Below are 26,039 nucleotides of genomic sequence, written 5' to 3' on the forward strand. Positions count from 1 at the left end.
CAAGGCAGAGTTCCAGCTTCTCTGGAACTTTGCTACTGAGGTGGGCATGCAAGGCCTTTGCGACTGAGGGCATGTTTCACTGTCAGAGGGGGCATATACTGTAGCTTGGTTTTAAGTTCAGAGATACAGCGCGGAAACAGGCCCTTCGGCCCACCGAGTCTGCGCCGACCAGCGATCCAAAACTACACAAACTCGGGACAATTATACCAAGCCAATTAACCTACAAAAACTGTACGTCTTTGGAGTGTGGGAGGAAACCGGAGGTCACCGGGAGAACGTAGGAACTCTGTACAGACAGCACCCGTGGTCAGAATCGAACCCGGGTCTCTGGCGCTGTAAAGGCAGCAGCTCTACTGCTGTGCCACCCTGCTACCCTGGATTTGAGGAGGTAGTGCACTCCATGAGCCAGCCTGCCATCTCATCGCAAAAAAATGCTTGCCCTTTCCATTAATGTCTGTGGTGTTTTTCTGCTCAGAAATTGGCTGCACTTCAAGGGAACTTCAGTGAGCGTGAAGTGTTTCACAATTTGATCAAACTGCAAGTTCCATCTAGCCTGAAGTTCCAGAGCCACACAAAGAGTTTCCACTGCCCTCTCTCTCTCATCTTGACACACTGTTATCAACTCGGTGAAAGACACGTTTTGGTCGGCTCCAACCTTGTTGAGTGCCCAGCAGAGCGAGATGTCCGTCAGGGAATGTTTAGTTTACATTGGTCTTAGTTTAGGGACACAGCGCCGAAACAGGCCCTTCAGCCCACCGAGTCGGCGCCGGTCAGCCACCATCCCGTACGCTAGCACTATCCTACGCACACGAGGGACAATTTACCATTTGTATTGAAGCCAATTAACTTACAAACTGGACGTGTTTGCAGTGTGGGAAGAAACCGGAGATCCCGAAGCAAAACCCATGTAGGTCACTGGGAGAGCAGGCAAACTCCGTACAGACAGCGCCTATAGTCAGGATCGAACCCAGCTCTCTGGCGCTGTAAGGCAGCAACTCTACAGCTGCGCCACCATGCCAACTGTTGCTGCTCCAGACTGCAGAAGTACGTGCTGAGGGACACTTATTGTCATACAGCGTGAAAACAGGCCCTTTGGCCCAACTTGCCCACACCAGCCAACGTGTCCCAGCCACACTCGTCCCACCTGGTAGACACAAAATGCTGGAGTAACTCAGCGAGTCAGGCAGCATCTCTGGAGAGAAGGAATGGGTGACGTTTCGGGTCAATAGACAATAGACAATAGGTGCAGGAGTAGGCCATTTGGCCCTTCGAGCCAACGCCACCATTCAATGTGATCATGGCTGATCATCCCCAATCAGTACCCCGTTCCTGCCTTCTCCCCATATCCCCTGACCGCTGCTTTTAAGAGCCCTGTCTAGCTCTCTCTTGAAAGCATCCAGAGAACCTGCCTCCACCGCCCTCTGAGGCAGAGAATTCCACTCTCTGTGAGCAAAAGTCTCCGTTCTAAATTGCTTACTCCTTATTCTTAAACTGTGGCCCCTGGTTCTGGACTCCCCCAACATCGAGACCATGTTTCTTGCCTCTAGTATGTCCAAGCCCTTAACAATCTTATATGTTTCAATGACATTCCCTCTCATCCTTCTAAACTCCAGAGTATACAAGCCCAGTTGCTTCATTCTCTCAGCATATGACAGTCCCGCCATCCCGGGAATCAACCTTGTAAACCTACGCTGCACTCCCTCAATAGCAAGAATGTCCTTCCTCAAATTAGGTGACCAAAACTGCACACAATACTCCAGGTGTGGTCTCACTAGGGCTCTGTACAACTGCAGAAGGACCTCTTTGCTCCTATATTTGGTTCCTCTTGTTATAAAGACCAACATGCCATTTTCTTTCTTCACTGCCTGCTGTACCTGCATGCATACTTTCAAAGACTGATGAACAAGGACCCCCAGATCCCGTTGTACTTTCCCTTTTCCCAACTTGACGCCATTTAGATAGTCGAGCCCCTTCTTCAGACTTCCTTCGATTTAAACCAGCATCTGCAGTTCTTTCCCACACATCTAGTCCCACCTGCCTGCGTTTGTCCCATCTCTATCTAAACCTGTCCTGTCGGGCTCGACCCGAAACGTCACCCATCCCTTCTATCCAGAGATGCTGCCTGTCCCGCTGAGTTACTCCAGCATTTTGTATCTATCTTCGGTTTAAAACCAGCATCTGCAGTTCCTTCCTACACATTACCTCCTCTGACAGCTCGTTCCATACATCCACCACCCTATGTGTGAAAACTTGTTGTTCTGCATTCATAGACAAAAATGCTGGAGAAACTCAGTGGGTGAGGCAGCATCTATGGAGCGAAGGAAACAGGCCGAGAATCTTCTTCAGACTTGTTCTGCATATATGTTTTGTCCTGAGCAAATTTATTTTGATTTAAAAAATCTTGAGACTCTGCAATCAGCAGCTAAGGGGTTGGGGTGGGAGATTGCAACCTTCACGTGGTCCGCCCTGTTTCGACTAATGCAATCAACCCGGCGTGCACAATCAAATAAGATCAAATAGAAACAAGTTGTCCTACAGCTTTAGGCTGTGCACGCCATACGCAAGAAGAAGAAACTAAGGGGTTAAAACTTTGGCAGATGGACACAAAAAGCTGGAGTAACTCAGTGGGTCAGGCAGCATCTCTGGAGAAAAGGAATAGGTGGGGATTTGGGTCGAGACCCTTCTTCATCTTAGCTTTAATCAGTTGCTCCCAACACAAGACTTTGCTTTTGCTGCTGCTTTGTGTAGGAAGTTCCTACACAAGACTTTGGCAGAGTTGTGCCAGTGTTCATTGTGTAACTAGCACCGGCCCACGCTGCCTGAGGTCGGCAGGGGGACAAAAGGCCACAAACGACCTGCTCTCAGGGCAAGGGGGGTAACGATCAAAGATTCTATAGCTATGGGATCTTTGATCAGGTCAGTCGGCCCCCGAGGAAATGAAGTCACACATGTCATGTGAGTGGTGGGAGGGACCCAGCAACAAAAGACACCCCCCTCTCTCTGCACGTCACTAAACCAGAACGAAAGATAAAGAGAGGGGGAAACAGACCGCTTGCAGCAGACGCTTATTGAGCAAGCAGTCGGGAAAAGTCAGGAGCAACAAAGAGAACAGAGCGAGTGCGTCCGTCCGCAGCCAGCAGACAGACCCATGGACACGGGAAGGTAGGAGGCAGTAGTTAGGCACAACAAAGGGTGAACTTGAAGCAGGAGTTACAGGGAGAGCAGAGAATGGAGAGAACGGAGAATGGAGAGAACGGGCAGCCAGCTGTTAGTTACAACCAAAGATATCTTTGGTTACAACGAGGGGTGATCTGGGAGTGGGGAGTGAGGCTGGAATTAAAGAGGGGGGGGGAGGTGTGGTATGAGTAAACCCCGAGTGAGTGAGTCCGGAGTGAGAGGGGGATGAGCCGGGAGTGGGGTGCGGAGTGAACCCGCAGTGAGGTGGGGGGGAGAGAGTGAACCTGGATGGGGGGGAAGTTAACTCGGAGTGAGGAGGGATCGGCAAGAGAGTGAGGGAGTGAACCCAGAGTGAGAGGGGATGTGAGAGTGAACCTGGAGGGGGTGAACCCGGAGTGAGGATAAACCCTGAGTGATGGAGGTGGGTGGGTAAACCCTGAGTGAGTGTGGGGGGGGAATGAACCTGGTGTGAGGAGAGGAGTGAACCTGGGAGGGAAGAAGGGGGGGGGGGGGGGGGGAAGTTAAGCAGGAGTTAGATGGGGATGGCCCTGGAGTGAGAGGATGGAGGAAGTGGGATGTTGTGCATGTTCAGAGACTCCTTCAACAAGCCCTGCTCTACAAGATGTTCTGGCACAATGGTCAAGGAGGTGAGATAGTGCAGGGCCTGATGAAAGTGAAGCAAGTATTGTGACAGGTAGCTTCAAGGACTACTGTCTAGAGTCCTTCCGCCCCTGGACATGGGGGGACAGGGTGTGGTGGACCCCCCTCAACAAATAAGGGAAGGGATTCCACATGTGTGACAAGGGTGGGGGATAAACCTGTGTAATTTGTGCAAACAGCATTGAATGTATGTATAGCCTCTGGCAATGTTGGATCAATTTGTTTTGCATGGTTCCTGACTTGTATAGGGAGGTTTCACGGCAGTCGGGTCATGACCCGTACTGTTGCTACGCTACTCCAAATGGAGTACACGCGATGTACTGCAGGTAGGCACTTACCATTGTGTGCAGCGTAGCGGGCCCGTTAAATCCCGCTGAAATTGTCATTTTTTGCGCTGTAAATAATTATGGAAATCGGGATAAGCGTGTGAGACATTTAACCTACTTCAGAATTCCAAAAGTGAGGAGAAATGACGGTAGATAGAAGCGAGAGCTGAAGGGACAACAACAGCCAGACTGCTTGGCGAACATTGGCCGTTTGCTCACTGCATTTCATCAACTAAGGCATTATTTGTGTTTTTTCTTGATTCCTTTGGCATCTAAAAAGTTTCAGAAGTGATAAATCTGGCTGTAATTTTTTTAAATCGCCCATGGTTCTCGTGGGTTTTTACATACAAAATGAAAACGCCTCTGAAGAAAAATTTACAGCCAGATTTATCACTTCTGAGACTTTTTAGATACCAAAGGAATCAAGAAAAAACACAAATAATGCCTTACTGTTGATGAAATGCAGTGAGCAAACGCGATAATTCCCAATATTTTCAATGTTTACCAAGCACTTTAGCTGCTGTTGTCCCTTCAGTTCTCGCTTCTCTATACCTTCATTTCGCTTCACGTTTGAAATTCTAAAGTTGGGTGCATGTCTCTCACACTTACCCCGACTCCCACAAATTTTTTTCAGCGCAAAAATCCAACATTTTGGCGGTTTTTAACAGGTAGGAAAGTACGCGTTTCGAGCATTAATAACATGTACGGGAAGTGACGGATGTCTTCCAGTTGGATTTAGCGGCTCCGTGCATCGAGCCCTATGACCCAGTGACCTTTCGTGCAACCACCCTATATTTATTACTTGAATAAGGTCTATTTTGAAACAAAAGTAGGTCATCGGATGTTGACTACTGGAGTACACAACCACAGCTCCAACAATAATATGTTTGCTCAGTGTTTCCAGGTATGACTACATCTGGGGCTTTGTTTTATTTTCATAGACAATTTTTTTTCATAGATACTAAATTCAGATTTTTACATCAAACAGTACAGCTCCTTTGGATCAGCACATGATGCCAATGTTAAACTAACCTCCGTGTTTAAGAAGGAACTGCAGATGCTGGAAAATCGAAGGTAGACAAAAGTGCTGGAGAAACTCAGCGGGTGCAGCAGCATCTATGGAGCGAAGGAAATAGGCAACGTTTCGTACCGAAACGTTGCCCATTTCCTTCGCTCCATAGATGCTGCTGCACCCGCTGAGTGTCTCCAACGCTTTTGTCTACCTTAATCTAACCTCCTCTGTCTGCATGTGATCCCTATCGACAGTCCAGTCACGAGTGTTTTATTGTCATATGTCCCGGATGGGACAATGAAATTCTTACTTGCTGCAGCACAACAGAATATGTGAACATGTAAACATAGTACATAACGGGGGAAGAGAGAAAAAAAAGAAAAAGTTCAATAACTAACAATAGACAATAGGTGCAGGAGTAGGCCATTCGGCCCATCAAGCCAGCACCGCCATTCAATGTGATCATGGCTGATCATCCCCAATCAGTACCCTGTTCCTGCCTTCTCCCCCTATCCCCTGCCTCCGCTATCTTTAAGAGCCCTATCTAGCTCTCTTGAAAATATCCAGAGAACAAATATAGTTCAATAATAATATAGTCTTTTGCAGTTCAGAGCTTATTTGTTGCTGTGTTTAATAGCCTGATGGCTGTAGGGAAGAAGCTGTTCCTGAGCCTGGACGTTACAGTTTTCAAGCTGCTATACCTTCCCCGCATGTGCATGTGGCCGTCTTAAAGCCTCTTGAGCGCCCCAAGTGTTCTGCTTCCATCACAATTCAAAAGCTTGTATTTGTAATATGGGTCATCTCCATTTTTTTCATCTTCTAAATCTTTTAAGCGTCCTTATGAGATCTCGTTTTGAGATGGATTGAGAAAATCCCTTCTAATGCTGCTCAGTGTCAGGATCTCACACAAAGACCCTGAACTCCACCACTACAACTCCACCGCCAGCTCGATCCATGTGACCCATGGACACACTGATCTGTTCTGTATTCATGCCTTCTATATTCTGTTGTGCTGAAGCAAAGCAAGAATTTCATTGTCCTATCTGGGACCCATGACAATAAACTCTCTTCACTCTTGCTCTTACCAGCTTCTGTTATGTCCAAGGTATTCAATGAGGCACAAAAAGCTGGAGTAACTCAGCGTGTCAGACAGCATCTCTGGAGAAATGGGACCCGAAACGTCACCTATTTCTTCTCTCCAGAGATGCTGTCTGACCCGCTGAGTTACTCCAGCTTTTTCCGTCTATCTTTGGTTTAAACCAGCATCTGCAGTTCCTTCCTACACATGGTATTCGATAAGAATATCTCCCATGTGACCCATGTATTGCTGTACCTGACATCATCTAACCCTGACCCTTTGACCTCTATGTCTCAGCATGCCGACCGACTTATCAGAGGCCCTGAAGCTGGCCACGAAGGAATCACACGAACTCGCTGAAAACTCAGAGTTTATGAGAAAGTTCCAGAAGGGTCAGGTCACGAGGGATGACTTCACAGTAAGTATCGGCCTTTGACAGTTCATTCACCCAAATACATGTGATGACGGGATAATAGGGGGATGTAACAGTAGTTTAGAGATACAGCGCGGAAACAGGCTCATCGGAGTGTGGGGTGGGTCGGGGGGGGGAGGTGGGAAGAAGAGGAGCTCCCACACGGTCACAGGGAGAACGTACAAATTCCCTACGGGCAGCACCCGTGGTCAGGATCGAACCTGGGTCTCTGGTGCTATAAACCAGCAACTCTACCACCGTGCCGCCCACAATGGCATTGAATCCATCCATCTCTACAACTTATCCATTGTACAAAAGATATCCAGTTTCTAAAATCCGGGGATCTTCCAATCCTGAAGGAGACCATTCGGCCCTTCATGTCTATGATGGTTCAATGAAACAGCTACCCAGTTAGATTCACTGTCATATTCATTCTTCCTAGCCCTATAAATGTTTCCCAATGAAGTAGTTGCCACAATATCAGTACTGCTTTTCAACGTACTGTAAGATAGACAAAAAAAGCTGGAGTAACTCAGTGGGACAGGCAGCATCTCTGGAGAGAAGGAATGGGTGATCGTACTTCTTAGTACTATGCTTACATATATTTTATACACACCCCTACACACACACACACACACACACACACACACACACACACACACACACACACACACACACACACACACACACACACACACACACACACACACACACACACACACACCCCTACAAAACACACACACCCCCACCCTTACACACACACACACCCCTACACACACACACCCTTACACACACACACCCCTACACACACACCCCTACACACACACACCCCTACACACACACACCCCACACACACCACCCCACACACACACACACTAACCCCTACACACACACACACACACACACTAACCCCCTACACACACACACACACTAACCCCTACACACACACACACACACACACACACCCTACACACACACACACCCCACCACACACACACCCCTACCCACACACACACACACACACACACCACCCCACACCACAACACACCCTACACACACACCCTCACACCCCCTAACACCCCTACACACAACACACCCCTACACCACCCCTATACACACACACCCCTACACACACCCCTACACACACACACACACCCCTACACACCTCTACACACACACACACACACACACACACACCTACACTCTTTTGGGAGAAGAGCTGAAGATAGGCACAAAGTGTTGAGCAACTTGGTAGGTCAGGCAACATCTCTGGAAGTGTTCTATCTGATTACAAGTCACACATTATGGAGGGCACTGTACACTTGAAGTCAAAATCCTAATCTCTTCTGTCCTTTTAACCAGTTAAGTCTGTGTCCATTGGTTACTCAACGCTCTGGCCATTTTCTCGTTTACTCCATTATATCCACTTGTAAACACCTCCCAAATCTCCACTTAACCGTTCCTGCTCTGACAGGAATAAACATGGTTTCCCTCCTGTCATTTTTTTTTTGTTTTTGTCGGGAGACAATAATAGAATGGAGATGCCGTGTAAAAATAATTTGCAAATTCACTGACATTGGCCTTGGGGGGACCGGTCTCTGGGAAAGTGAAGTGGAAGAAGGGTCAAGTCCAAGAAGGAAGTGAGAACCAAAGGTCCTATAGCAAGCAAGATAGACCACTCCATCCAAATGCAATGGGCTGAAGTGTAGTGCGGAACGTGGGCCTTTTTTTCATCCATTTCAGTAACCCGACCCGACTCGCAGTGTAATCAACCTTGCGGGGGAACAGTTTGTGTTAATAAATTATAATTCTGAAAATGAGGAGAAGATTTTACCCAAATAACTTTTATTTTTACGAGGATGTTTCCGTAACCGGCTTCCGTCTCCACACTAGTATCCTATGGGATCTTTGGTGCAGAGACGGAAGCCGGTTACAGAAATGGGGCCGAAAATTACCCATGAATCTGCCCATGACCGTACTACGTCGGTTTCGTCGAGTGGTCTATCTTGCTCGCTATAGGATCTTTGGTGAGAACTGGAATCAGAGAGGCAGGCAAGGTATTGGATATTGAAATTTGGTCGGAGCCATACACTTCCAAGGTCTAAAATAAGGAAAGGTCGGCATGTAGAACAACGAGGGGCGTGGAGGGGGGGGGGGGGGGGTTTACCAAGAGAACCTATTGGGGACTACTTTGTAGCTTTACATTTGCGTACGGTATCCAAATCACAGAATATCATGTGATAATAGCATATCAATCAATGTTTCGCAACATACGGATGTTCCATATTGCTTTACAATGAGAAAGGTGGTCACTTTTTATTAGGTAGGAAATATTTGTACAAGGCAAGATCCTGCACACAGCACCTAGGAAGTGACGAAATAGTCTATTACGATTATCATGAACACCACTTGGGATAAATATAGCCATGGACCGCCCCTGCTCTTTAATATATGGAGTTTAGAAGAAAAAAAAGTTGCATCCCACGAGAAGGGCAATCTGATGTCTAATCTGAAATTCAGTCCCTAGGGATGATTTAGAGTGCCAAATCCCATCCATCGCACTAAATTTGCAGCCTGGCAGACCTTGCCTCCTCAGCCTAGAACAGCAGTCATTGCAATGGTAAGAAGGAACTGCAGATGCTGGTTAGACACAAAATGCTGGAGTAACTCTGCAGGCAGACAAACAATGCTGGAGAAACTCAGCGGGTGAGGCAGCATCTATGGAGAGAAGGAGTCGGCGATGTTTTGGGTCGAGACCCTTCTTCAGACTGATGTCCTGGTGGGATAAAAAATATTTTTTACCTAATAAAAATATTAGGTAGTTTACACCCCAGTGGTATGAACATTGACTTCTCTAATTGTGAATAGCCCTTGCTTTTTCCCTCCTTCCTCTCCCCCTTCCCAGGTCTCCCACAAAGCCTACTGTGTCCACCTCTTCATTTCTTTTTCCCATCCCCGCCCCTCCCCCTGACAGTCTGAAGTAGGGTCTCGACCCGAAACGTCGCCTGTTCCTTCTCTCCATAGATGCTGCCTCACCCGCTGAGTTTCTCCAGCATTTGTTTTGTCTTCCTTCAATGTTTCCAGCATCTGCAGTTCTTTCTTAAACAAGAGCAACTCTGCGGGTCAGGCAGCATTTCTGGAGAAAAGGGCGTTCTTCTTCTTCTGAAGGGTCGCGAACCAAAAGGTCACCTATTCTCTTTCTCCAGAGGTGCTGCCTGACCTGCTGAATTACTCCAGCATGTTGTGTGTATCAGCAGTCGTTACATGCAGGATTCCCAATCTGGAGTCGGGTATCTACAAAGACATCTCTTCCCCCTCTGGCAACAGTTGTAAACTGGGCCACCTCAGTCCATGCTCGATGGAAGGAGATTTTATGGCGCTAAAAAAGGCAAGGCCACCTGTATCAGCAATTGAGTAACACTCTACATTTGATTGCAGAGCACACCAATCATGTGAAACAGTGTTATCCAGCTCACTGTGAGCAATAACACGGAAAATTAATGATTTATTAATTAGATTCTGGAAACACAGCGTGGAAACAGGCCCTTCGGCCCATTGAGTCCCCGCTGACCAGCGATTTACCCCGTACACTCGCACTATCCTACACAATAGACAATAGGAGCAGGAGTAGGCCATTCGAGCCAGCACCGCCATTCAATGTGATCATGGCTGATCATCCCCAATCAGTACCCCGTTCCTGCCTTCTCCCCATATCCCCAGACTCCACTATCTTTAAGAGCCCTATCTAGCTCTCTCTTGAAAGTATCCAGAGAACCGGCCTCCACCGCCCTCTGAGGCAGAGAATTCCACAGACTCGCAACTCTCTGTGTGGGAAAAAGTGTTTCCTCGTCTCCGTTCTAAATGACAATAAAAGATATTATTATTAACTGTGGCCCCTGGTTCTGGACTTCCCCAACATCGGGAAAATGTTTCCTGCCTCTAGCGTGTCCAAACCCTTAACAATCTTATTGTTTAAGAAGGAACTGCAGATGCTGGAAAATCGAAGGTACACAAAATTGCTGGAGATACTCAGCGGGTGCAGCAGCATCTATGGAGCGAAGGAAATAGGCAACGTTTTGGGCCGAAACTCTTCTCCAATCTGAAGAAACCCTTCTTCAGTTTCCCCAGCATTTTTGTGTACCTTAATAATCTTATATGTTTCAATAAGATATCCTCTCATCCTTCTAAACCAGAGTGTACAAGCCCAGCTGCTCCATTCTCTCAGCATATGACAGTCCCGCCAACCCGGGAATTAACCTTGTAAATCTATGCTGCACTCCCTCAATAGCAAGAATGTCCACTGGGGACAATTTACAGAAACCAATTAACCTACAAACCTGTACGTCATTTGAGTGCGGAGCACCCAGAGAAAACCCACGCGGTCACAATGAGAATGTATAGACAGCACCTGTAGTCGGGATCGGACCCGGGTCGGGCGCTGTAAAGCAGCAACTCTACCACTGCGCCCACTGTGCTACCCTAGTGATTGGTTACTAAAGTCTGAAATAACTGGCGAGCTATCCCTGATCGCACTTGAGTGCTTGTTGGGCTGTTTCAGGAGGCTTTGAGATAATGTTGGAGGTCATTTGTTGGAATCACATCTAGGCTCGACAGGGTGAAGATTGCAGGAAGGATATTCGTGACCCTGACGGATTTTTCAACAAACGTGGTCACTGGTATTAGTCGTTTTACTTCAGATTTGTTTAATTGCTTGAATGCAAAGTTGTTAGCTGTTGAAGTGGCCATCTATCTCATATTTCGAGCCACTGATTACTCATCCAGTAAGTGATCCATTATGCTCCTGTAACTCCAAATGATGTTGTGACGTCTTTATTATTTATCATTCCCTTGTGTTACATATACATTACCTTCAAAGGATACAAAATACATTTATTATCACATACACCAATTGGTGTAGTGAAATTTGACTTGCCATTGCAGCACACGAATAAAGATAAGACACAACATTAAAGAATTTAACAATAAATATAAAAACATCCCCCCCCCCCCCCCCCCCCCCCCACTATGGTTCCCACTGTGAGGGAAGGCAGCAAAGTCCAGTCCCCATCCCCTGTTCACTCATAGTCTGGCCCTCTCGCCGGATGATGGAGCTCCGGCGTCGGGAGAACACTGTCAGCGGCTCGGAGTGTCCGGAATGACCGCTACCTCCCCGGAGACCCTCGGCACCCGAAGTCCACGGCCGCGCTGATCGGAGCTCCAACACTGGCGATTTCGGCGAGAGATCCCAGGCTCGGCAGCGTTCAAAGTTCAGCGCCGCCCGCGGCTGGAAGCTCCACAGACCGCAGCTCCGCGATGTTGGAGTCAGTGGCAGTGTTAAGGGCCTGTCCCACTTTCACGACCTCTGTTGAGTTTGCCCTTGACTCGTACTCGCAACATGGTCCTCACGAGGTCGTAGCAGGCAGTGATGCTAGTCGTAGGTACTCGTGGCATCAAGTAGGTCGGGCTGTTTTTTTAAGCCTGATGAAAAATGTCAACGAGTTAAAAAGGTCGTGAATTAGGTCGTGAAAGTGGGACAGGCCCTTTACTGCTTCAATAGTTAATCTCCAGGTTTGTAATCAATCAGGAAATCAATATCTTTTGAAGGTGTTTCAACAGACAGAACAGGGATGGTTAGAATATAAAAGATCAAGGTCCATCAACTTCACTTTATGTGGTAATTACATACAACAATAGCAGAGTTATTGATTAAGCCAACAATCAATTCCTCCCAAAACGTTCTACAAAAATCCAGTCAACAGCCCAGAAAATATTCTACAGAAATGTACAAAATATTCTACAGAATCTGAAGATAAACACAAAAGGCACCTCTGGAGAAAAGGAATAGGTGACGTTTTGGGTCGAGACCCTTCTTCAGACTGGGAGTCAGGGAAGAGGGAACCGAGAGATACGAAAAGGTACATCGAGCAAACCATTGAATGATATGCAAAAAGACAGGTCAAAGCCAGCAACAGCGATCAAGGAAAAGTGGAGCCCACAATGGTCCATTGTTGGCTAGGGGAAGATGATCACAAGTTATACAAACCGTGAAACTCAGCAGGACGGTAGTGAAACTAGTAAGATGATTAGGGTGGGGGAGGGACAGAGAGGTAGGTGATGCAAAGGTTACTTGAAGTAGGAGAAATTAATATTCATACTTGAAGTTACAGAAATCTATATTCATTACTTAGAAGTCGGAGACATCAATATTCAGCAAACTAGTAAAATCGCAAGCATGGATAGTCACCAGCTCGGTGCATTAATAGTCTCACTAGTTTTGAATTCCCCTCCAAATATAGGCCACATCAACTCAGTCCACTGTTCGGGGCAAGCTGCCATATCTGGTCATGGTCCTTTAAAGTACCCAAAGGTGACCTCTCAATCATCTGCGAACATGCCAAATTTGCACAACCAGCCCTTTTAATCCATTCTTTACCACTGAAATATTCCTCAAACGGCCTATTCTTAGTCACGTGTGTGACCCAAAAAATACGGGAAAATTTGTGGGATACATCTGCAAGCATTACAGGTATATTGTTTTGTACTGCATATCTTTCATTCCCCCCCCCCCCCCCCCCCCCCCCCCCGAAGTTTCATCAAGTGAAATACGACTGGTCACGTGTGTGACCTCACACGGACACGTGTCTTTCATAACTCAGTTTTATCCTACAAACTCTGTGAATTTAAAAAAAGCTAAAATGTTCATATCTTTAGCAGACATGCATTCTAGTTCTGCAGGTAGGAAAATAGCAATAAGATTAATCTCTTACAAGAATTTATTTTTTAATGTATTACTTTGCGTGATGGTATCTGGTCACGTGTGTGAAATCTGGTTCACTTTCCAAAGAATGGGCCCAAATGCAATAGTTGTAATATTGTCAATTGGGCAACAGCATGACCCAGAATATAGAGAAAATGGCAGGATTTTCTGTCCTAGTGATGTTGGTTGATGAACAAATATTGGCTGGATACATGCATAAACTCTATTGATGTCCCTCGAATCATCCTAATGAATTTTGCTATTTTACCTGAGAGAAGATAGATTAAAAGGTGGTAATTGGGACAAGGTAGTACTTCCGCAGCAGTGTTTAGAGAGCAAAAGGGATCTGATGCCTGGCTCATTGAATACTTTACTTCCTAGTCTCTGGCAACCCTTCACTTTCCTTCCTAGTCGCTGGCACCCAGGAAAGGCTGGGTTAGCACCCCAGTCTGTGTCTTTCGTGACCCAAGTCACCCAATAAAGCTACGGAAAGGCCTAATGAACCACTATGGCTTAAAAATCCATCAGGCGAGAATGAAATGCTCGGAGAAGGGGAAAGAGGTGCAGCGCACAGGCCTTGAACCTGGTGAGACGCAGGAGGAGCTCGGCCAGGACTCGCCCCACAGAGCCCAATCGCTCCACGCACTAGAGTCTCCCAACCTCTGCAGAGTGGTTACTAAGATGGCTGATCCGTGGGCGGTCGCTGCAGGGACACAAGTCAGGGCCTGATCAACCTCGGCTGGGTCGCCTGGGCGAGGGTGTCTGATGTTGTGAGACCCGGAACACCCGATGACCCCAGGTCACATCACTGAGGATGCGCCCCAGTGCATCTAGAAGATGTATATTTTTCACAACATTGCCTTCAATGTCCTTAACACCATGAGACAGGAACAGAATTAGATAATTTGCCCATCGATTCTGCTCCACCATTCGATCATGGTTGATCTATTTTTCCCTCCCAATCCACTGAGCTATTGGTCCCTTATCCACTACCCATTCCACTCCCTTATTCTCTCTGCTCCCAACCCCGGAGCCCACCCTCGACCTCTGCCATTGACCGCAGCCCCATCCCTCTCGCCTTGTTCTTGGCTTTCCTGTTCTAACTATGATCCAAGCCTTCTTCACCATCCTCTTGCTTCCCTCCCTGTCCCAACCTGGAATTGGAAGCTCAGCTGCTCTTGCTGCTGTGGCGACTGGTGGTACCGACTGGTAGGTGCCCACGGTAGCCTCCCTGTCTCTGCCCTTGCTCCATTCCTTCAATGGTGTTCCAAGTCTTATTCACCATCCTCTTGCTTCCCTCCCGACTCCAGCTGCTACTGGATTCTCTGTACTTCATCTACACGGCCCTGGAAGAGGAGACCGAGCGGAACAAGGACCACCCGGCCTTCGCCCCCGTCCACTTTCCCTCCGAGCTGAACCGGAAGGAAACCTTGGAGCAGGACCTGGAATACTTCCACGGGCCGGAGTGGAAAAGCCGCATCGAGTGTCCGAAGGCCACCGGGAATTACGTGTCCCGCCTCCAGCACGTGGGCCGCGGGGAGCCCGAGCTGCTGGTCGCTCACGCCTACATCAGGTACCTGGGTGACCTGTCGGGGGGGCAGATGCTGAGGAGGGTGACCCAGAAGGCTTTGCAGCTGCCAAGCACCGGTGAAGGGGTCGCATTCTTCACCTTTGACCGGGTCACCAATGCAACCAAGTTCAAGCAGCTGTACCGCTCGCGCATGAACACGCTGGAGGTCGACGGAGAGACTCGGCAAAGGATCCTGGACGAGGCGAACAGGGCCTTTCAGCTCAACGTGGAGGTAAGGGAAAGGCTTTGTCTAGTTTATGAATCAGCGTTTTAACGGGCCTGTCCCACTCAGACTATTTTTTTGGGTGACTACAGGCTACTACGGCAACATTTTCAACATGTTGAAAATTTTTTGGCGACAGTGGCGACAATTTTTCTTGTCATAGGTGCTGTCGTAGGTTGTCGCCAGGTGTCGTGGGTGAATTCCATTAAAACGAGTCCCTGTCAGCAGGGCCGGATTTGGACGAAGAGAGGCCCTAAGCTGTTCCACGTGTGAGGCCCCCTCCGCGTTGGTTTTCAGCGCTGGCGGCGAAGCAGCCATGGCGGCCAAATTACGTGTCCGCCACGTAAGTTCCACTGCAGGTCTTTGGCAGCCATGGCGGCCAAATCTCCCACAATTCAAAGCGAGGGAGAAAGTGCCCAGCGCTGACAAGTTGCCGTTGCAGTGCGCATGCGCAGGGCGGCCGATGATGTGCTGCCCGTGGTTGTGCGCATGTGCAGGGCGCAGTAATGCGCATGTGCAAGGCGGCCTGCCATGCCGGCGGATGAGGAGCGAGCGGAGCCCGACAGCCCGGACACGGATAGCGGGGGGAGATGGAGAGATAGAGAGAGAGATAGAGAGGGGGGCCCCGCCCAGAGTTGAACGGTAGGTGTCCTGCCTTGGCCGGAGGCCCCCCTAGATTTCGAGGCCCTAGGCTTAAGCCTATGAAGCCTAGTGGTAAATCCGGCTCTGCGAGGCCCCCCTAGACCTCAAGGCCCTAAGCTTAAGCTTGTCTAGTCTATAGGTAAATCCGACCCTGCCTGTCAGTCACCTAAGTGGGACAGGCCCTTTAATATTAACAAAGCTCATAAGGATTTGTTTCTGAGGCTTTCACAACTTTATGTCATTTGTTCTTTGTACTAACTTGCTCACATTGATCCTGTGGGTTTTCCTTTGGCCTGTTTCCTCAGGCTTGCCCAGTCCGATTCTAAAACTGCTTCAACTTATTTCCACTGCAGGTCTTTGATGAGCTGTTGCAACTGGGAGCTCACAACCAGCGGAACGGTGGCTTCATGAATGGCAGGTAGGAATCTTTCATCAGGGTGTGAACTTAACTCTTATGTTTACCAGGCCTGTAATGCCCCACCCAAGGTTTCTGTGCGGTTCCCGGAGGTTTTTGTCAGTCTCCCTACCTGCTTCCACTACCTGCAACCTCCGGGAACCGCACGGAAACCTTGGGTGGGGCGCAAAGTCTCCAGAGGTTTCCGTTCAGGTTTCCTAAAGTGGGACAGGGGCATAACTTCGTACCACGACCACAACATGGCATTTAAAACTCTCTATCCTGGCCAAAAATCTGACCCGATCCCACAGCCCCTCCTTCATTGTGCAATTGAGGAGTTACAGTTAGTGACTCAAGACATGTTTCCACTAGTGGGAGAGTCTAGGAGATGCTTCAACTAGTGGGAGAGTCTAGGACCAGAGGCAATAGCCTCAGAATAAAAGGACGTACAATTAGAAAGCAGATGAGGAGGAATTTCTTCAGTCAGAGTGTGGTGAATCTATGGAATTCATTGCCACAAGCTTGTGGAGGCCATGTCAATGGATATTTTTAAGGTGGCAATTGATTAGTACGGGTGTTGTGGGAAGAAGGCAGGAGAATGCAGTTGAGAGGGATAGGTAGATCAGCCATGATGAATGATGTAGACTTGATGGGCCGAATGGCCTAATTCTGATCCTACAACGTATGAAGATAAGGGAGCTGAGCGATGACATCCAATAAGATACAGTTAGTGAACGGACCATGGTCGGGGCAGATTAACACCAGATCTGACAGGTGCAACTATTATCACTTGTTCCCTGTGCGTTTCCCAATGGAAGACCAACACCACAAACCTATTGGGATGGGGAGTACACAGATTGGTTCGAGAATAGACAATAGGTGCAGGACTAGGCCATTCGGCCCTTCCAGCCAGCAACGCCATTTAATGTGATCATGGCTGATCATCCCCAATCAGTACCCCGTTCCCCATCTCCTCTGACTCCACTATCTTTAAGAGCACTATCTAGCTCTCTCTTGAAAGTATAGAGAACTGGCCTCCTTCGCCCTCTGAGGCAGAGAATTCCACAGGCTCACAACTCTCTGTGAGGAAAAAGTGTTTCCTCGTCTCCGTTCTAAATGGCTTATTCCTTATTCTTAAACTGTGGCCTCTGGTTCTGGACTCCCCCAACATCGGGAACATGTTTCCTGCCTCTATCGTGTTCGAACCCTTGATAATCTTATATGTTTCAATAAGATCCCCTCTGATGCACGGAAAGACGTCTTTAACACCAGTCCTAAATTAGTCACTCAACGGTGTCCAGTAACAGGCATGGCAAGAAATAATCAGCTGGTACCGCTGTCTAAATGGATCGAGAATAAGGTGTAGATCTAATTGCTGGCATCTGCTGTTCCAGCAACCCAGTCTGAAGGAGGGTCTCACCCAAAACATCACCCATTCCTTCTCTCCAGAGATGCTGCCTGTCCCACTGAGATTTGTGTCTATATATTTGGTGTAAACCAGCATCTGCAGCTCCTTCCTACAGATACCCCCTTCACCCCAGCTATGTTTCAGCATTTAATGTAGATAAATCTTTAATATGCTCACCAATACCCCCTGGTGGTGAGATGGGCAAACAACAAGTGCCTGCACCACATCCATATGCATCGGAAAGGAAGGGGGAGAGGGCTATAATTAAACTCAATCTCCTTAGTTAGCAGGGAAGACGAGGGTTCTAACTGCCTGCAATGTTCTAGATCGGGTGTCGGCAACCTACGGCCCCCGGGCCGAATGTGACCCGTAGCCCGAAATCATCCAGCCCACAGGCGGATATTTTTTTCCCCGTGATCATCCGGCCCGCCAAGCGCCCCGAACGTGGCTGTACCGCATCCTGCGCAAAGCCGCCGGCACGGCCGCGCACCTTCTGTGAACACGTTTAAGAAAGAACTGCAGATGCTGGAAAAATCGAAGGTAGACAAAAATGCTGGAGAAACTCAGCGGGTGAGACATGCAAGGATTGCATGAGGCTGCCTCACCCGCTGAGTTTCTCCAGCATTTTTGTCTACCTTCTGTGAACACATGGTTTGATGCCTGCCATCCGGGGCGGGATCCATGTGTACACGTGGTAGATGTGGCCCGCCATCTGCTCACAGACATGCGTCCCAGCCCCTAGGCAGAACAAGGTTGCCCACCCCTGCTCTAGGCTGAAGGAATTAATTGACAATGTCCATGCACACTGTAAATATTAGGGCCCTGAGGAATGTGGTCAAACAGAGATCCAGGGATACAGGTACATAGTTCCATGTAAATGGTGCCACTGGTTGACAGGGCAGTGAAGAAAGCACCTCGTATGTCAGGATATTGAGCACAGGAGTTGGGACATCGGGTTATAGCTGTGCAAGATGTTGGCAAGGCCACATTCGGAGGTCAGCTTCCGGTGAACAGTTCTGGTTGCCCTGCTATGGGAAAGCCGTCATTAAAATCAGAAATGATCCAAAAAAGATTTACAATATTATTCAGTCCGGAAAGTTTGAGTTATAAGGAGAGTTTGGATTGGCTGGGAATTTTTTTTTTTTTCCCCCTCTCCCTCTGGAGCATTGCAGACTGAGGGGTGATCTTATAGACGTTTATCAAATCATGAGGAACATAGATAAGGAGAATAGTTACAGTCTTTTCCCCAGAATAAGAGAGTCTCAAATTAGAGGGTATAGGTTTAATGTGAGAGGGTAAAGATTTAAGAGACCTGAGTGGACAACCTTTTCACACAGTGTGGTGTGTAAATGGAATAAGGTGGCAAATGGAAGCATAGAGGCAGGTACAATTACACCTTGGACAGGTAGGAAATATTTGGAAGGTCGTGGGCTAGGCCAAGGCTAGTAGGCCTAACTCAGCTGGACAACTAGGTTAGCATAGATGGGCCAAAGGGCCTCTTTCCATCCTGTGTGGCTCTGTGATTCTGGATTGGGGAGGGAAGAGCAGAATAAACCGGATTGCCCTGGGTTGAACCAGGGACAAAACTGACTGAAATCCTGGCTTGCGACAGGCAGGAAAGACATGGAAAATGTATGGTGGAAAAGGTTCGGTGTAATGCCTTTTAGATTTAACGAGCTTACTATTCATTGCCAAACAGTTCCAGGCTGAAAGGAAACTTGCTGGCGTGTGTGTGAGTATGTTTTGGGAACAGGTCTCGTTTTGAATGTTGATTGGTATCGGAGGTGGGGGGGGGAGAGAGCATTGATGATAAACTAGTCCAAACTAATTATCCTTTGTCCTCTGCCTCCAGTATGCTCGGTGATCTATCAGAAGCTTTGAAACTGGCCACCAAGGATGCCCATGAATTGGCTGAAAACTCGGAGTTCATGAGGAACTTTCTGAAGGGCCAGGTCACGAGAGATCAGTTTAAGGTAAACACATGAGAAGGCGTGCTTTAATTGAGAATTAATTGTAGTTAGAGATTCAGTTTCGTATTTTCATTCTTTGCCCATCACTTGGCCTTTCCTGTCTCTTTCCCTTCCCCAATCTTTCTTCCCTGTCTGTACCTGGAATGGGAAGTTCAGCTGCTCTTCGTGCTGTGGCAACTGGTGTTACCGACTGGTAGGTGCCCACGGTAGCCTCCCTCTCTCTGCCCTTGCTCCATTCCTTCAATGGTGTTCCAAGTCTTATTCATCATCCTCTTGCTTCCCTCCCGACTCCAGCTGCTACTGGACTCTCTGTACTTCATCTACACGGCCCTGGAAGAGGAGACCGAGCGGAACAAGGACCACCCGGCCTTCGCCCCCGTCCACTTTCCCTCCGAGCTGAACCGGAAGGAAACCTTGGAGCAGGACCTGGAATACTTCCACGGGCCGGAGTGGAAAAGCCGCATCGAGTGTCCGAAGGCCACCGCAAATTACGTGTCCCGCCTCCAGCACGTGGGCCGCGGGGAGCCCGAGCTGCTGGTCGCTCACGCCTACATCAGGTACCTGGGTGACCTGTCGGGGGGGCAGATGCTGAGGAAGGTGGCCCAGAAGGCTTTGCAGCTGCCAAGCACCGGTGAAGGGGTCACATTCTTCACCTTTGACCGGGTCACCAGCGCAACCAAGTTCAAGCAGCTGTACCGCGCGCGCATGAACACGCTGGAGGTCGACGGAGAGACTCGGCAAAGGATCCTGGACGAGGCGAACAGGGCCTTTCAGCTCAACGTGGAGGTAAGGGAAAGGCTCTTGCCTAGTTTATGCAGGTCGTGGCGTAACCAGAGCTTCTGGTTAATTTCTTATCCTTTTGTGAGCCGACAAAACCCTTACAGAACGATTAACAGTCTGGCACAAAGCAGTGGTGATTCCCTTCACATCTGCATGCTCTTTCATTCAGACAACCATGCAGTTGATGTAATCTCATGGGCCTGTCCCACTTACATGATTTTTTTCGGTGAGTTTCCAGCACTCGTCATAGTCGCAGCAGGTGGCCGAAAAGCTTCAACATGTTGACACGTGATACAATACAATACCGTTTATTTGTCATTTGAACCTCAAATGAAGTTCAAACGAAATGTGATGCCTGTATGGTCATGAGTAATCCCCCAAAGAGTCGTACCTTTCACTGGTCACCGCTGGATTTTCAACATGTTGAACGTTTTCAGCCACCTGCTATATGACGGGTGCTGGCAAGTTGCCGAAAAAAAATCGCCTACGTGGGACAGGCCCTTCAGTCTGATTAATAATGCCGCAGATTACATCACACATCCTCTCTCCACGGCCTTCACTGCTTCCGTCCCAACCAACAGCGAAGTCATTCAGAAAACAAATGTGGGAGGCAGAAATAAAAATAGTTCTGCGAAAGTGTCACAGATCTGATGTGATAACTATATCTCTCTCTCCCCCCACAGGAGCTGTGGGAGGTGTTTTCTAGTCATTTTCTGTTTTTATGGTTCATGAAATTATTTTGGTGGGGTGGATGCGAGCATGCTGGGTGCTTCCACACCCATACAGTGTAGAAGAGGTGCACTGAATCTATCAATAAGTGGGGGAGGGTGAATGTTAACGGGTTTGCCTTCCCTAGCATAAAACTCTGTCTTTACTCTCAAGCCTTTCTTGACGTCCTCTGAGGGAGGGCTATATGTATGTATTTATGTATGTACTTAATCTATAAACCACTGTTGTATAACATTAGTACCTCCACCAATGTAAAGCACTTTGGTCAACGAGAGTTGTTTTTTAAATGTGCTATAGCAATAAAAGTGACGACTTGCCGTTCCCCACCCCTCTGCTAAAGGAGGGTTCACTAACGCCATTTAATCCTCCCACCATACAAAGGGTTTGGACACGCTAGAGGCAGGAAACATGTTCCCGATGATGGGGGAGTCCAGAACCAGGGGCCATAGTTTAAGAATAAGGAGTAAGCATGCTGGCTCGAAGGGCCAAATGGCCCACTCCTGCACCTATTGTTCATTTAGAACGGAGATGAAGAAACGCTTTCTCACAGAGAGCTGTGAGTCTGTGGAATTCTCTGCCTCAGAGGGCGGTCGAGGCAGGTTCTCTGGATGCTTTCAAGAGAGAGCTAGATAGGGCTCTTAAAAATAGCTGACTCAGGGGATATGGGGAGAAGGCAGGAGCGGGGTACTGATTGGGGATGATCAGCCATGATCACATTGAATGGCGGTGCTGGCTCGAAGGGCCGAATGGCCAACTCCTGCACCTGTTGTCTATTGACCAGCCAGTTGACGAGGTGGCAAGCACACCACTGTATCCGTCATTTCCTTGTCCAAATGGTGTTGACAGTGACTCCAGTCAACAGGATATTAAAATATAGTTTCCCAGCAATCAGGAGATGGAATATTTCCTGCTAACTTCAAGAACAAGTGTACATGTGTTGTGAGGCAAACAAACCTTTTCACTACCCGTAATACTTAAACTTTATTTAAGCTTTAAGCAACTCATTCTGTAATACATAACTTCAAAACGCTGGAAAAACACGGCTGATTCCGCAGGCCTTTTCAGCCCGAAATACCCGCACATGCGCACACTCTGGAAAAGCCCCGCACATGTGCCCACTTCAACATAGTATCCCTTTTATAGACAATAGATGCAGGAGTAGGCCATTCGGCCCTTCGAGCCAGCACCGCCATTTAAAGTGATCATGGCTGATCATCCCCAATCAGTACCCCGTTCCTGCTTTCTCCCCATATCCCCTGACTCCGCTATTTTTAAGCATGCTTATTCCTTATTCTAAAACTGGCCCCTGGTTCTGGACTCACCCAACATCGGGAACATGTTTCCTGCCTCTAGCATGTCCAAACCCTTAACAATCTTATATGTTTACTACTTGCAAATACAAGTACTGGCTGCTCTAGCCTAGGTGGGGGATCTTGACCACGTCTGCCGCACTGAATGACAAATTCGCATTCTCCCATTCCCAAATCACATTATTGCAAATGATTTGGAATTTAAAAAAAATGCTCTCCATTTCTCACTGCAGGTTTTCAATGAACTTCAGAGACCGAGCTCGGGGTCAGAGAGAAATGGCACCGTGCACGGGAGCGACATCCGCAAACGTGCCGTTGTTCAAGGTAAGGGAAATGGCAGGGGGGGGGGGAGGTGACTGGGTGAGGAAAGCCAGGAGGGTGATCGCTAGTGTTTGGTTTAGTTTAAAGATACAGGCCGTCCGGCCCACCGAGTCCACTCCGACCAGCGATCGCCGCACACCAACACTATCCTACACGCACACTATGTGGCAATTTACAATTAGGGAGATCCTGGGACAATTTACCATTATGGAGAGAAAACCCACGCAGGTCATGGGAAGAACGTACAGACTCTGTGCAGACAAGCACCCATAGTCAGGATTGAACCTGGGTCTCTGGTGCTGTAAGGCAACTCTACCGCTGGGCCACTGTGCTGGTCTGAAACTCCATGAGTGGAACTGGGATGGGTGCTGTGATCTTGAGTAACCCCAGCCTTGACTAAGATTCCATACATTCTCCACCTCTCTGCAAAAGACGGGTTCACTAACAAATGACCTGTGAGGGTACACAGGGCTTCCATATGAACACGGTGTGAAAAATATACATCTTCTAGATGCGCTGGGGCGCATCCTCAGTGATGTGATCTGGGGTCATCGGGTGTTCCGGGTCTCACAACATCAGACACCCTTGCCCAGGCCCCCGACTTGCGTCCCAGCAGCAACCGCCCAGGGATCAGCCATCTTAGTAACCACTCTGCAGTGGTTGGGAGACTCTAGTGCGTGGAGGGACTGGGCTCTGTGGGGCGAGTCCTGGCCCGGCTCCTCCTGCGTCTCACCAGGTTCAAGGCACCTCTTTCTCCTTCCCCGAGCATTTCATTCTCGCCTGATGTATGTTTAGGCCACGGTTGTCCATTAGGCCTTTCCGTAGCATTATTGGGTGACTTTCTGACGCAAGACACAGACTGGGGTGCTAACCCAGCCTTTCCCGGGTGCCGTCTTACTGATCCCATTGACAGGAATCTGTTTACATTGCAGGAAGATCAATGCACACAGGAACCACTCGGGACTTGCAATCGCGTGAACCACTGACGGACGGCTCGGGCCTGCGGTTCATTCTACTCCTTGGCCTGGTGGCGGTGGTGCTTGGTATTGGGTGGTACCTGTTGTAGATCCTGAAGCACACAGTTTCAACCCGAGCGGTCTTCTTCTCCTGTATATCTGTATTTGCAGCACTTACTGAATTGTATCCTATGCCAGCTGTGGCTCAGTGGGTAGCACTCTAACCTCATAGTCCGAGGGTTGTGGGTTCAAGACCCACTGGGGTCACATGATTGAGGCTGGCTTCCCAGCAAATGCTGTACTGTCAGAGATGCCGTCCTTTGGGCAAAAATTGGAAACCAAGATTCCCCTCGGCACATTTAAAAATTCAATAGCAAAGGGTTCTCTGTGGTGTCAGTTAGAATTTAACTCTTAATTACATTAAGGTAGATCAGTTGCTCTTGTTAGTGGGAGTCACAGTGCTGCTCTGCCCCATGTACGAATCAGCCCATGCAGACACTGGTCCAGATCATTGCTCTGGAGGAGGGTTGTCCCGGTTCTACACTGCCCTCGTTCCTGTACTGCAGGGGTTAGCAACCTTGTTCTGCATAAGGGCCGGGACGGGACGCATGTCTGTGAGCGGATGGCGGGCCACATCTATCACGTGTACACATGGATCCCGCCCCGGATGGCAGGCATCACATCACGTGTTCACAGAAGGTGGACAAAAATGCTGGAGAAACTCAGCGGGTGAGGCAATCCTTGCATGTCTCGCCCACTGAGTTTCTCCAGCAATTTTGTCTACCGTCGATTTTTCCAGCATCTGCAGTTCTTTCTTAAACGTGTTCACAGAAGGTGCGCGGCCGTGCCGGCGGCTTTGCGCAGGATGCCGTACAGCCAGAGCTCGGCGGGCCAGATGATCACGGGGGGGAAAAATCCGCTTGCAGGCCAGATGATTTCGGGTTACGGGCCGCTTTCGGCGAAGGGGCCATAGGATGCCGACCCCTGCTGTACTGCATCAGGTGCTGGAATTTAAAAAAATACTCAGGGTAGGGAATACAGGAACGAGAGGCATCCATTCAGCTTCTTGACGTGATTCCACTATTCAATTAGATCAGACTTGATCTATACCCAAACTCCAATTAGCTGCCTTGTCAGTATTTGTTGATATTCTTCCTGAATAGAAGTATTAAAGGATAAATTATCCTCGCTACCCACTGCCTCCTGGGGGAATATCCAGGTCTACGTATCCTGCTCTTTCAAGCAAAGTGCGACAGACAACGAGAAATAGGAAACAAAGAGAAATTGCACTTTAAAAAATAAAAAAATTCCTTTAAAACATTTTGGTATTGTTTTCGAACATCATTGTGAACTTAAACGAGAAAGTACAACAAAGTTGTATCCCCACTTCTGTGTTCAACCTGGCAAAGGTGCCTTTTAGCTGCCTAGTTCGCATGGTTTGGAATGGCCAACCCTTAACCTCTCCACCCTGATTCTCCCTTCTCAAACCAAGACTTCGATCAGCTGCTCTATTTCTCTGGATGGTCTGGTGTCAAATTTTGTCTGATAATTGCTCCATGAACCACAGTAATATTTTTCTAAAGTTATAAACATTTCTCTATTTTTGATGTTCTGTGTATAAATATTTGTAGAAATTATTTTGTAACCATTTGAATCTAAACTACTGCCTTTCAATTAAAATTTATGCCAAACGTATATTCCTGTGTTGATCAATGGTTGCAAGAACGAGTGGAATGAGATTCTGAGCCCAATGGGTTCATCTGCTGGTGAGATACACAAACTGCTTTTGAACTCTGGTCCAGTACTGATCTCAATTAACATTGTCCAAAGTAATAACTGGTTCTTATTGAAACATATAAGATTGTTAAGGGTTTGGACGCGCTTGGAGGCAGGAAACATGTTCCCGATGTTGGGGGAGTCCAGAACCAGGGGCCACAGTTTAAAAATAAAGTGGAAGCACAAAGACAAAACACTTTTTCTCACAGAGAGTTGTGAGTGTGGAATTATCTGCCTCGGAGGGCAGTGGAGGCCGGTTCTCTGGATATCTTCAAGCGAGAGCTAGATAGGGCTCTTAAAAATAGCGAAGTCAGAGGATATGGGGAGAAGGCAGGAACGGGTTACTGATTGGGGATTGATCAGCCATGATCACATTGAATGGCGGTGCTGGCTCGAAGGGCTGAATGGCCTACTCCTGCACCTTTTGTCCATTGTTTCAGAACTGCTGATAGAGAAAATTGGTTAGTGGGGAAAAAGGAAGAACTAGTGTAGGAAAAAAATGGACTCAGATTCTTGATCCTGCACAATTATCAATGCA

At 48.2% G+C, this 26,039-nt stretch overlaps 1 protein-coding gene across 2 annotated transcripts; it reads left to right on the forward strand.

Annotated features, from left to right (window-relative positions):
• The first annotated feature begins 2,995 nt into the window (after positions 1 to 2,995).
• hmox1 (heme oxygenase 1) lies at positions 2,996 to 24,422 on the forward strand. 2 transcript variants are annotated; one of them, XM_033013176.1, is made up of 8 exons: positions 2,996 to 3,162; positions 6,551 to 6,671; positions 14,733 to 15,224; positions 16,211 to 16,275; positions 19,512 to 19,632; positions 19,924 to 20,415; positions 22,682 to 22,772; positions 23,702 to 24,422. In XM_033013176.1, the coding sequence occupies exons 1-8, from the start codon at positions 3,149 to 3,151 to the stop codon at positions 23,833 to 23,835; spliced, it is 1,530 nt and encodes a 509-aa protein (XP_032869067.1). In that variant the 5' UTR covers positions 2,996 to 3,148; the 3' UTR covers positions 23,836 to 24,422. The 2 variants fall into 2 exon arrangements, with proteins under 2 accessions (XP_032869067.1, XP_032869068.1); XM_033013177.1 differs by lacking the exon at positions 2,996 to 3,162 and adding an exon at positions 4,971 to 5,067.
• Positions 24,423 to 26,039: the final 1,617 nt, after the last annotated feature.

Source organism: Amblyraja radiata, chromosome 38, assembly GCF_010909765.2.
Source record: "Amblyraja radiata isolate CabotCenter1 chromosome 38, sAmbRad1.1.pri, whole genome shotgun sequence".
NCBI classification, from domain to species: Eukaryota; Metazoa; Chordata; class Chondrichthyes; order Rajiformes; family Rajidae; genus Amblyraja; species Amblyraja radiata.